The sequence below is a fragment of the Pseudophryne corroboree genome, chromosome 12, assembly GCF_028390025.1.
Source record: "Pseudophryne corroboree isolate aPseCor3 chromosome 12, aPseCor3.hap2, whole genome shotgun sequence".
Classification (NCBI taxonomy): Eukaryota; Metazoa; Chordata; class Amphibia; order Anura; family Myobatrachidae; genus Pseudophryne; species Pseudophryne corroboree.
In genome coordinates this window covers 9,754,380-9,767,745 of record NC_086455.1, presented here as the reverse complement: position 1 = coordinate 9,767,745, position 13,366 = coordinate 9,754,380, and the positions used below count along the sequence as shown (strand labels likewise).

Sequence of the window (13,366 nt, the reverse complement as noted above, 5' to 3'; positions counted from 1 at the left end):
GCATCTTCAGATGCACCTGCGGATAACCCTGTCGCCGAGGACAAGGGTATCCCTTCTGTGGTGGTTGCAGGAGGCTCATCTATTGGAGGGCCGCAGATTCGGCATGCAGGATTGGATCCTGGTGACCACGGATGCCAGCCTGAGAGGCTGGGGAGCAGTCACACAGGGAAGAAATTTCCAGGGAGTGTGGTCGAGCCTGAAAAAGTCTCTTCACATAAGCATTCTGGAACTAAGAGCAATCTACAATGCTCTAAGCCAGGCGGAACCTCTGCTTCAAGGAAGACCGGTGTTGATCCAGTCGGACAACATCACGGCAGTCGCCCATGTAAACAGACAGGGCGGCACAAGAAACAGAATGGCAGAAGCTGCCAGGATCCTTCGCTGGGCGGAGAATCACGTGATAGCACTGTCAGCAGTATTCATCCCGGGCGTGGACAACTGGGAAGCAGACTTCCTCAGCAGACACGACCTTCACCCGGGAGAGTGGGTACTTCATCCAGAAGTTTTCCACATGCTATTAAACCGTCGGGTAAAACCAATGGTGGACATGATGGCGTCTCGCCTCAACAAGACACTGGACAGTTATTGCGCCAGGTCAAGAGATCCGCAGGCAATAGCTGTGGACGCGTTGGTAACACCTTGGGTGTACCAGTCCGTATATGTGTTTCCTCCTCTGCCTCTCATACCAAAGGTATTGAGGATTATACGGCAAAGAGGAGTAAGACTAGTGGCTCCGGATTGGCCAAGAAGGACTTGGTACCCGGAACTTCAAGAGATGGTCACGGACGATCCGTGGCCTCTACTTCTGAGAAGGGACCTGCTTCAGCAGGGTCCTTGTCTTTTTCAAGACTTACCGCGGCTGCGTTTGACGGCATGGCGTTTGAATGCCAGATCCTAAAAGGAAAAGGCATTCCAGAAGAAGTCATTCCTACCTTGATAAAGGCAAGGAAGGAAGTCACCGCGAAGCATTATCGCCGTATTTGGCGAAAATATGTTGCGTGGTGCGAGCAGCGGAGTGCTCCGATGGAGGAATTTCAACTGGGTCGTTTTCCTACATTTCCTGCAATCAGGATTGTCTATGGGTCTCAAATTGGGATCTATTAAGGTTCAAATTTCGGCCCTATCAATATTCTTCCAAAAAGAATTGGCCTCAGTCCCTGAGGTCCAGATTTTTATCAAAGGAGTACTGCATATACAGCCTCCTGTGGTGCCTAAGGTGGCACCGTGGGATCTAAATGTAGTTTTAGATTTCCTCAAATCCAATTGGTTTGAACCACTAAAGAATGTGGATTTGAAATATCTCACATGGAAAGTGACTATGTTACTGGCCCTGGCTTCGGCCGGGAGAGTATCTGAACTGGCGGCTTTGTTTTATAAAAGCCCTTATTTAATTTTCCATTCGACATAGGGCAGAGCTGCGGACGCGTCCGCATTTTCTCCCTAAGGTGGTATCAGCGTTTCACCTGAACCAGCCTATTGTAGTGCCTGCGGCTACAGACGACTTGAAGGACTCCCAAGTTGTTGGACGTTGTCAGAGCCTTAAAAATATACATTTAAAGGACGGCTGGAGTCAGAAAATCTGACTCGCTGTTTATACTGTATGCACCCAACAAGTTGGGTGCACCTGCTTCTAAGCAGTCGATTGCTCGTTGGATTTGTAACAAAATTCAACTTGTACATTCTGTGGCAGGCCTGCCACAGCCTAAATCTGTTAAGGCCCATTCCGGAAGGAAGGTGGGCTCATCTTGGGCGGCTGCCCGAGGGGTCTCGGCATTACAACTCTGCCGAGCAGCTACGTGGTCAGGGGAGAACACGTTTGTAAATTTTTACAAATTTGATACCCTGGCAAAGGAGGACCTGGAGTTCTCTCATTCGGTGCTGCAGAGTCATCCGCACTCTCCCGCCCGTTTGGGAGCTTTGGTATAATCCCCATGGTCCTTTCAGGAACCCCAGCATCCACTTAGGACGATAGAGAAAATAAGAATTTACTTACCGATAATTCTATTTCTCGGAGTCCGTAGTGGATGCTGGGCGCCCATCCCAAGTGCGGATTATCTGCAATACTTGTACATAGTTATTGTTAACTAATTCGGGTTATTGTTTAGGAAGCCATCTTTCAGAGGCTCCTCTGTTATCATACTGTTAACTGGGTTTAGATCACAAGTTGTACGGTGTGATTGGTGTGGCTGGTATGAGTCTTACCCGGGATTCAAAATCCTCCCTTATTGTGTACGCTCGTCCGGGCACAGTACCTAACTGGAGTCTGGAGGAGGGTCATGGGGGGAGGAGCCAGTACACACCACCTGACCTGTAAAAGCTTTACTTTTGTGCCCTGTCTCCTGCGGAGCCGCTATTCCCCATGGTCCTTTCAGGAACCCCAGCATCCACTACGGACTCCGAGAAATAGAATTATCGGTAAGTAAATTCTTATTTTTCATTGCTTCATGAACAGACCCGTTAATGTGTGAGGAGGGGGACAGCACAATGATGCTGATTACTGCGTGTGCAGAGGATCAGCTGCAGCAGAGGGGACTGATGATCAGTCCCCCAGTTTCCTATGCTCTGCTGCGCTCTACAAATAGGTGAGGGGCTACCATGAGGGGTGGGGGGGTATTTTTGGTGCTGCGGGTGTGGGATCTGTGGGTGTGATGCCCCACAGAATGGCTGGAGGGAATATATATATATATATATATATATATATATATAAAAATATAATATAACTATGTAGCATACCTCCGAACTGTCCCAATTTTCATGGGACAGCCCCTGTTGATTTGGGACTGTCTCGCTGTCCCACCTGTGGGCCATAGTGTCCCGTGGTGGGGGGCAGTTGAGAGACATGCGCACAGCATCTATTCACAGAAGACAGAGGGAGAGGGGGCATGCCAGCAGGTCACAGAGCGCTGGGCATGCCCCCTCAATGCCGAAATACAGGGGCGTGGCTCACAATCGCGGCACTCCCACAAAGCTACGCCCCTTGTCTATAGGCATGTGCCTTTTCGGGGGTAGCGAGCTGAAATTATCTTTTTTTGCGCCTGTTGGCAGTAACATTAGAATACCCCCGGCGGGCGCGATCGCTGCTGGGAGGGGGGAATACGCATTTGAATCTGGCCCCAAGTATCGGCTACCTGCATTAAATTGAAAAAAACAGAAACGCAAAAGCTATACCAACAACACAACATACAGTAGAAGTGCACCGCTCGCACTTTAAGACACAGAAATGTAAAGCGTGCATGTTCAATGAATATGTTATTTACAAACAAATTAGTGTGCAATAATCCACAGAGCCGCCAAGGAGGACCAGCCCCCGGCCTTCCACCAGTCAGACCACCGCTGGTACTCACACTGGTGAGTGCAACCTTACAAAATAATCATCATTTTTTACATACTATATTTTTCTTTAAAAAATACTACTACTATTACTACTAATGATGATGATGATAATAATAATAATAGTAAAACAACCTGCAGAATCCACTAGAAGATCAAGCCCCCCACCTACCATGAGTCTGGTCCCCACTGGAATTGGAGCCGGTGAGTGTAAGAAAGTAATGTTGCATTTATAAATCAGTTACAGAACATCAGCAATTCAGTACTGTATCATGGGGGTCATTCCGAGTTAATCGCTCACTAGCAACTTTTTGCAGCGTTGCGATCAGATAGTCGCCGCCCACAGGGGAGGGTATTTTCGCTTTGCAAGTGTGCGAACGCTTTTGCAGCCGAGCGGCACAAAAAATGTTTTTGCAGTTTTTGAGTAGCCCAGGACTTACTCAGCCGCTGCGATCACTTCAGTCTTTTTGGTCCCGGAATTGACGTCAGACACCCACCCTGCAAACGCTTGGACACGCCTGCGTTTTTCCAAACACTCCCAGAAAATGGTCAGTTGACACCCACAAACGCCCTCTTCCTGTCAATCACCTTGGGATCGGCTGTGCGAATGGATTCTTCGTTAAATCCATCGCCCAGCATTGATCCGCTTTGTACCCGTACGACGCACGTGCGCATTGTTGTGCATACGCAGGTGCAGTTTTGCCGACAATTAACCTGATTGCAGCGCTGCAAAAAGTTGCTAGCGAGCGATCAAGTCGGAATGACCCCCAATGTTGGATGTGGTAACTAATACTGTGAAAGGAGTTTTCAGATACACATACATGCAGAGATCTCCTCTATGCAACATTTGGGAAGGGGTTGGGGGCAATTGTTTTTTTGCCCATTTTGCTACTGTGTCCTGTCTTCAGGGAGGCCTAACAGTGCATGTTTTCCATGTTGTGCGGCAGCACAGCTGTGTTTGTTAATGGCTTCCTAGCTGTAAATGGTGGACAGGTGATGATAATTGGTCATGCCTGCTTTCCTGCAATACCGGGGAGGTTCCCATATTTCAGATGGCTCTGCTGAACTCTGGGAAGAGCAGGTCAGCTTCCCGGATGCCGCTCACTTCCCGAGTGGTCTCGATGCTTCATGAGGTGATGACCATGGTGACGTGATCTCAATGCACGACGGGTGTGTCACTGCTGTTCAGTTACAATCATGTCATGTTAATGTAGGTTTCAATGGACAAAATATAGGGGGTAATTTAGACCTGATCGCTGCTGTGCGTTTTCGCACAGCCGGTGATTAGGTCTGAACTGCACATGCAGCGCAATGCACAAACGCGCCGGTGAACAGCGACGGGGAGTGCCGGGAAGCAAGGGGATGGTGCTAAAACTCCCATCGCACCGGCTAACGCAAGGTGATTAACAGGATGAGGGCGTCTGTGGGTGGCAACTGACCGTTTTTGAGGAGTGTCCGGAAAAACGCAAGAGGGACCAGGCGTTTGGAGGGAGGGTTTCTGACGTCCGCTCCGGCCCTGATCATCGCACTGGAAGAGTAAGTCCTGGGCTGTGCAGGGACGGCACAAAATTAGTTTGTGCAGTCTCTCCTGCACATGCGATCGAACCCCTCCACTGCGAATTCCCGCTCCCCTGTAGGCGGCGATTACCTGATCGCAGGGATGCAAAAAATGCACCCTAACGATCGGGTCTGAATTATCCCCATAATCTTTTATTTCATACCTCCAGAGTAAGTGATAGCAGGGAGTAATCCTTATTTTAACACATTTGACAAATGCCCCTGGGACACCCTCCAATTGACTATTAATGTAGATGTATTTAAATAGGAAAAGCTGCCATTGTTCATGTTATAAAAAGCAGAAAAATTTGTTACATGATGTGAGGTATGTACAGAGGCGTAACTAGGGTTTTTGGAGCCAAGGGCAAAATGTAAAATGGCGCCCCCCTCCCCCCAAAGCAAACCAAAAACATAGCAAAAGAAACATGCGCGTGCGTCGAAAAAATGGGCGTGGCCACACACCAGAGGAGGTGTGGCCACACACCAGAAGGGGTGTGGCCACTGAAAATGGCCCACAGTGCCAGTTACATTGCCCCCCAGTGCCAGATACAATGCCCCACAGTGCCAGTTACATTGCCCCACAGTGCCAATTGCATTGCCCCCCAGTGCCAGATACAATGCCCCCCAGTGCCAGATACAATGCCCCACAGTACCAGATACATTGCCCCACAGTGCCAGTTACATTGCCCCACAGTGCCAGATACATGCCCTACAGTGCCAGTTACATTGCCCCACAGTGCCAGCTACAATGCCCCACAGTGCCGGATACATGCCCCACAGTGCCAGTTACATTACCCCACAGTGCCGGATACCTGCCCCACAGTGCCAATTGCATTGCCCCCCAGTGCCAGATACAATTCCCCACAGTGCCGGATACATGCCCCACAGTGCCAGTTACATTGACCCACAATGCCAGATACAATGCCCCACAGTGCCAGATACATGACCCACAGTGCCAGTTACATTGTCCCGCAGTGCCAGATACAATGCCTCACTGTGCCAGATACAATGCCTCACTGTGCTAGATACAATGCCTCACTGTGCCAGATACATGCCCCACTATGCCAGTTACATGCCCCACTGTGCTCTCCCCCCCCCCCCCCCCGGTCACTTACCGAGTCACCGGCGTGTTCTATGTGAGGGGAGGAGAGCGCCTCTCACCGCTCCCGGACAGGTCTCCGGCGGCTGTGTGGCACCAGTTCGCTAGCCAATCAGAGCTCGCGAACCGGCAGCCAATCAGGAGCCGGTCCGCAAGCTCTGATTGGCTGACGCCGCCGGAGGCCGGGCACAGCAGCGCTGCTATGGCTTTCAGCGGCGGTGAGGTGAGGGAGAGACGGTGCGCTCTACTCCCCTCACATTTCTGCTTTCGGCGTGACGGGGGCGAGTGGGACATGATGCCCTGCCCGCCGGCGGCGCCCCCCTCTCCTGGGCCTGCCAAGGCGCCCAGGGCACGTGCCCCACTCGCCCTACCCTAGATATGCCTCTGGGTATGTACTGTAGGTTCTGTCTACTGTTTTTTCCTCCTCTCCAGAAGAGGTTCTGTCTGCTGTTCTGACTCCTCTCCTGAGGTTCAGTCTGCTATTCTGCCCTCCTCTCCTGAGGTTCTGTCTGCTGCTCTGACTCCTCTCCAGAGGTTCTGTCTGCTGCTCTGACTCCTCTCCAGATGTTCTGTCTGCTGTTCTGCCCTCCTCTCCTGAGGTTCAGTCTGCTATTCTGCCCTCCTCTCCTGAGGTTCTGTCTGCTGTTTTGCCCTCCTCTCCTGAGGTTCAGTCTGCTATTCTGCCCTCCTCTCCTGAGGTTCTGTTTGCTGCTCTGACTCCTCTCCAGAGGTTCTGTCTGCTGCTCTGACTCCTCTCCAGAGGTTCTGTCTGCTGCTCTGACTCCTCTCCTAAGGTTCAGTCTGCTATTCTGCCCTCCTCTCCTGAGGTTCAGTCTGCTATTCTGCCCTCCTCTCCTGAGGTTCAGTCTGCTATTCTGCCCTCCTCTCCTGAGGTTCAGTCTGCTATTCTGCCCTCCTCTCCTGAGGTTCAGTCTGCTATTCTGCCCTCCTCTCCTGAGGTTCAGTCTGCTATTCTGCCCTCCTCTCCTGAGGTTCTGTCTGCTGTTTTGCCCTTCTCTCCTGAGGTTCTGTCTGCTATTCTGCCCTCCTCTCCTGAGGTTCTGTCTGCTGCTCTGACTCCTCTCCTGAGGTTCTGTCTGCTGTTCTGCCCTCCTCTCCTGAGGTTCTGTCTGCTGCTCTGACTCCTCTCCTGAGGTTCTGTCTGCTGTTCTGCCCCCCTGTCGTGAGGTTCTGTCTGCTGCGCTGACTCCTCTCCTGAGGTTCTGTCTGCTGTTTTGCCCTCCTCTCCTGAGGTTTTGTCTGCTATTCTGCCCTCCTCTCCTGAGGTTCAGTCTGCTATTCTGCCCTCCTCTCCTGAGGTTCAGTCTGCTATTCTGCCCTCCTCTCCTGAGGTTCTGTCTGCTATTCTGCCCTCCTCTCCTGAGGTTCTGTATGCTGCTCTGACTCTTCTCCTGAGGTTCTGTCTGCTATTCTGCCCTCCTCTCCTGAGGTTCTGTCTGCTATTCTGCCCTCCTCTCCTGAGGTTCAGTCTGCTATTCTGCCCTCCTCTCCTGAGGTTCAGTCTGCTATTCTGCCCTCCTCTCCTGAGGTTCTGTCTGCTATTCTGCCCTCCTCTCCTGAGGTTCTGTCTGCTACTCTGACTCTTCTCCTGAGGTTCTGTCTGCTATTCTGCCCTCCTCTCCTGAGGTTCTGTCTGCTATTCTGCCCTCCTCTCCTGAGGTTCTGTCTGCTGTTCTGCCCTCCTCTCCTGAGGTTCTGTTTGCTGTTCTGAATCCTCTCCAGAGGTTCTGTCTGCTGTTCTGTCTCCTCGCCTGAGAGTCTGTCTGCTGTTGCGACTCTGCTCCTGATTTTCTGTCTGCTGTTCTATCTTCCTCTCCAGGGGTATTCTCTGATGTTCCATCATCTGAGTTAAATTGTATCCTGACCTCTGACTTGTACAACCCAACCACCTGGAGATGCCTTTAAAAACATAAATTCTGTACATGTATTAGGACAGGCAGATGAGGTTATTTTGCAGACAACTGCACCAAGATGTGGTCCATTAATTATAAAATATTATTTTTAGGGTACACCAAAGGCAGCCTGATTTATTTTATGTTAATTTTTATTTTTTTCAAATATGACATTTCATAACTTTTTTTTATATTATTTCCTTCGATTCCAGGAAGAAACCAGAAGAAAGATTATAGAAGAATGATTATTATACGGCTGACGTTCTCTGCCTGCGTGTTCTGTCTCACCTGCTGTGCGTTCCTTCATCACGTGATCAGTGACAGGATAAACCGCTCCCCTGACAGCGGCTGAAGTTCCCACATTACTGGGAGGGCCGGGATAATAAATATGAAATAACATGTAAAACTTCTATATCTGTATTTTTTAAGTGACATCTCTGTATTTACCCAGTTCTACCGAGACCTGGATCCCTCATTATAGGAATCCTTGTCTAGTGGGTGTAGATCAGAATTTGTCTCTTGCTTATTTTGTGCCACACATTGCTCTTTTCATTTTATTGTGCTCATGTCTCTTTTTGACACGCTTTTTTTCCCAGGCAAGTTGGACTTGCAACTATCTTATGATGGGTGGTATTCATGTGAACGCCGGTCAGCTGACCGACAGTCACATGACCTCCTCCGTGAGCCCGACGGCTCACAATCCCGATGGTCGGCATGCCGACCAACAGGGACTATTTCCACTCGTGGGTGTCCACGACACCCATGGAGTGGGAACAGAACCCGTGGCGACCGCAGGTCGCCACCGAGCCCGCAGCGTGGCGAGCGCAGCAAGCCCGCAAGGGGCTCGCTGCACTCGCCCCTCCCCGCCGGGATCCCGGCGTCGGTATGCTGCCGGGATCCCGGCGTCGGTAAGGTGACCGGCGGTCAGGAGACAGCTGGTCACCAGTACTACACCCCTTATGACAAGTGAACCCGCGACACAGGTTGGAGGGGCAGGTAGACGTTGGCAAAATACCGTAAGGGCATGTTGTGGGTGCATTGGGGGTGACATGCCCAAGATGGCATGCAAACAGGCACATATGTATCACTTTGGTGAGTTCTAGCTAACTGGTACTCAAAACCTGGTACGGTAGCATCTAGTTACCCTTCGTGGAGAGGACCTTTCCCATAAGCCCCTAAGTCCATGTCACAAACTATTTGGAATAGTAAACTGTGGCGAGCGAAGCGAGCCAGCGAGGGTCCAATGGTGCATAGAAAAAACAAAATAACCTCAAACGAATGGAGAACGGATAAAACATTTAGGTGCTGTCAGGGCGGAAGTTATCTACTGCCCTATCCTGCTGTCACTTCCTGGTCCTAATTACGAAGGGAACATAGACACAACCATCTTGGTACATGCTGAGAAATTATAATGGAAGCCATAGCATGGCCTGCCTCTGATTGGTTGAATGTGTCTAAGACACACCCATTAATGCAAATAACATTAAAATGCTGTGACTGCTATTTAAAAGCAAGAGTACATTGTACTGAAAACTTATTTACATATAAAAAAAATAACACGTGTTCCCTGCTCTGTTTGGGAAGGGAAGTCTGCCCATGTGTGTTGACTTTTACAAAAAATTCTATTTGCATCTTGGTCGATTAGCTTTTTACATACTCCAACCGACTAATAATATGGTAATCCAGCAAAGCATAGCCCAGGAAAGCACACAATTTCTTAATGGTAGGGGGCATGTCCACAGGAGGCGTGGCCACCTTGTATGCTCTATGGGGAATAAATCTGTCATAGTGGGGCGTGGCTACGCCTCTCTGCATGATATCTAGTCCTGGGTTATCACAACCCCCCCCCCACTCAGTGCACCTGGTGTTTACTATATCGAAATATATACTATTAGGTGAAATGTAGAAGTTAAATAGTAATGTATAGAAATATAATGACCTGTAAAGTTCATATATATAAACGAAAATGAAAAAGAGTGCACTGGAAATGAATAAAATACACAGTATATTACTGTGTTATATAATTTTTGTTCACATAACTATATATAAAACAAAACAGGAAATCCCACATTTCATAATTATTCATTCTTTTGTTAAAAACACATAGGTGCAATTACAATTTAGTTCTGTATGGAAAACATTTCCCGCATCCTCAAAACCCTGCAGTATAAAAGATCTACAGATTAAGATGAATTAGAGGGAGATTCGTCCGTAGAATAAGCCCCTGAGTGGTATTCAGTTCCTCTGACAATCGTTTCGATATCTGCAAGAAAAAGAAGCAGAGGTGCAGTTACACTTTCTGTTCATTTTAAGAATTTACATTTTTACTTTGATATATTTTTATAATAGTTGTGATATATAAATAACATAAACTGCTCAACTAAACAAAAACCCAAAGCAAAACACATAGAACAATAAGAATGCATCAGTATGGAATGCGTGCCCAGTATACAGGATGTCTCTAAATGCTCAGCTCTGCTCAGGACTGTAACGTATCCTGCGCTGTGTGCATAGGAAGATGAGCCATACCTAATGTATGAAGGGGGACACTGCGTTATTCCCCACGTTATGTCTCCCTGCACTCTTCGCCTCCTCCGACCTGGCGTTGTAGGCATTTCCTTGTTCTTTCTGCCTATCCTGTTTTTTTTTTTTTAAGAGTTTGAATAAACTTTATTGATTGGTCCATTCAAGTGCGCATGGGCAAACGACCCAGCGGGGGATAGCGCATGCGTGCACCCACACTGAAGTGACCCAACGAACCAGGAAGACATCGCCGCAGGGCGTCATAGCGCATCGCTATGACGGCTGCCCAGCGGGACATACATTCAGGTCATCTGCGCAGGCAGATCACTGCGAAAAACAAGTGAAGTGACAGTGCTTATAAGGGGCGGTAAGGCGATGTTAATACATCTGCCTCATTGTCCATTATGTCACCCCGGAATTTACCTTGAGGACTTCTATCCAGTGCTGGTGTCACCACTAGGCAGCTGCCTAAGGGCAGCAGCACTTGTATAGTGGCGCTGTGTGGAAAATTAAATACATAAAGGAAGTGACTGTGCTCTGCGCAAGCCATGAGGGTTGTGAGGCACCCGCTCCCTGCTTACCTGCTGTCGGATAGGAGTCTCATGTCAGGGGCTGTTCCCACCTCTCTCTCCTGCGGTACTCTCCCTGCCCGACTGACTCAACAGCTGTGTAGAAGATCCGCTCCATCCGCCGGGACCACAAACCGCGTGAGGAGGCCACGGAGCTGCTGGAGCCCAAGTAAGAGTCTGGGAGCAGCACCTTCAACCAGGGCGGAAAGGGCTTCCCCAACAAACGAATGATCTGTCCCCTGCACTGGCGGCCTGTCCTCCCCTGTCATTTCTGACACTTTTTTTTTTAAACGCCCCAAATTCACATTCGCCGTGAGCCCGAGCTGTGGCCCTCTCGCCCCTTCCCATGCGTATCCCCACCTCGCTGCTCAGCCCGGGGAAGAAGAGGTGAGTATCACACTGACACTGTGCACTGTGCCATACATGGCTCCCGATCAGTGGCCAGCGTCTTCTCTCCCTGCCCCTGTGTGCTCTGTGCAGCCGGGAGTGAGCCGCATCCTCCGCCGTGTGGGACTGTTATCCCCACAGTCTGCCCCTGCCACCGGTGCTGTGGTCACACAAGGGGGCTTTATGTGGTGGGGAGCATACAGAAGTGTGAGGCACAGCCCCAATGTCACACAGCATCACCCTATAACCAGATAACACAGGGCTCTATTCATATACAGAAAAGTGAAATACTTTTTATCCAATTAGCATGTTATCAGCAGAGGCGTAACAAGGGTATTTAGGGCCCAGGGCAAGATCATGAATGGCGCAACCCCCCCCCCCCCCCCAACAAAAAAAAAAAAGCTTGATAAACCAAACAATGTGCGCGGGCCGCAGAGGGGTGCCGAAAATGGGCGTGGTCACGCACCAGAGGGGGCGTGGCCACTGAAAATGGTGCATGCTGACATGACACGCCACCTGTTTCGCATCACAAATGGAAACATTCTTTTCAATTGCACACGCACCTTACCTGTATGATGGTTTCTCACAATGTGGACCCTCTGAAGAACTGTATCCTCTGAGGCAGACGGCGTCTTCAGTCGGTGATCACCAGGGCCGTAACTACGTGTGTGCCAAGGGGGCTTGGCACACAGCGCAGTTGCCCTGAGGGCGCAACGGCCAGCGGCATGTAATGAGTCAAATTGACTCATTACATGCCGCCGAAGTCTGCGCCATGCGCCCCGCTGTGTAGGGAGAAGAGGACCAGCGCCGGGCAGCGGAGAGAAGGAGGAGGAGGGAGGGGGAGCAGGGAGCCGCAGCAGCGCTATTTGATTGGTAGTAAGCGCCGCTGCAGCATCCCCCTCTCCTCCTGTATTGGCTGCCCGGCGCTGCTAAGGATGCTGGGATGCGGTTCCCCAGCATCCACAGCAGCGCCAGGTAACCAATACAGGAGGAGAGGGGGATGCTGCAGCGGCGCTTACTACCAATCAAATAGCGCTGCTGCGGCTCCCTGCTCCCCCTCCCTCCTTCTCACCTCACACAGCCTGCACCGAGAGGAAGCTGCACGAGGAGCCTGTCAGCGGGGAGAAGGTAAGTATATCCCCCCCATCTCTCTCTCTCTCTCTCTCTCTCTCTCTCTGGGACACCGTCTGCCGCAATGTGTAAAATGGGGTCTCGTCTGCCGCAATGTGTAAAATGGGGTCCCGGCTGCCGCAATGTGTAAAATGGGGTCTCGTCTGCCGCAATGTGTAAAATGGGGTCCCGGCTGCCGCAATGTGTAAAAAGGGGTCCCGGCTGCCGCAATGTGTAAAATGGGGTCCCGTCTGCCGCAATGTGTAAAAAGGGGTCCTGGATGCCGCAATGTGTAAAAAGGGGGACTGGCTGCCGTAATGTGGAAAAAGGGGGCCTGGATGCCGCAATGTGTAAAAAGGGGGCCTGGCTGCCGCAATGTGTAAAAAGGGGGACTAGCTGCCGCAATGTGTAAAAAGGGGGACTGGCTGCCGTAATGTGTAAAAAGGGGGCCTGGATGCCGCAATGTGTAAAAAGGGGGACTGGCTGCCGCAATGTGTAAAAAGGGGTGCTGGCTGCCGTAATGTGTAAAAAGGGGGCCTGGATGCTGCAATGTGTAAAAAGGTGGACTGGCTGCCGTAATGTGTAAAAAGGGGGCCTGGATGCCGCAATGTGTAAAAAGGGGGCCTGGCTGCCGCAATGTGTAAAAAGGGGGACTAGCTGCCGCAATGTGTAAAAAGGGGGACTGGCTGCTGTAATGTGTAAAAAGGGGGACGCTGTCTATTGTAATGTATAAAAGGGGCGCTACTGTGCAGCGTAATTTGAATAATGTAGACTACTGTGCACCGTAGTATGAATTGCTATTATTTTGAGGCCACGTCCCTTCCCCATTAAGCCACGCCCCTATAAAATTTTTGCGCGCCTACGGCGCGCACTGCCCC

The 13,366-nt window shown here is 50.4% G+C and overlaps 1 protein-coding gene across 7 annotated transcripts in view; it reads left to right on the top strand.

Annotated features, from left to right (window-relative positions):
• The window catches only part of LOC134980219 (uncharacterized), a 48,617-nt gene extending 40,308 nt beyond the window's left edge, over positions 1–8,309 (top strand). For 3 of the 7 annotated variants that reach the window (XM_063946932.1, XM_063946936.1, XM_063946934.1), the window contains 3 exons: positions 3,286–3,348; positions 3,472–3,534; positions 8,112–8,309. In XM_063946932.1, the coding sequence (XP_063803002.1) occupies positions 3,286–3,348; positions 3,472–3,534; positions 8,112–8,251 (266 nt within the window). In that variant the 3' untranslated portion in view covers positions 8,252–8,309. Of the gene's footprint in view, positions 1–3,268; positions 3,349–3,471; positions 3,536–8,111 lie in introns of those variants that run through there. The other 4 variants (XR_010190356.1, XM_063946937.1, XM_063946933.1 and 1 more) reach the window with 4 other exon arrangements.
• The last annotated feature ends 5,057 nt before the right edge of the window (positions 8,310–13,366 follow it).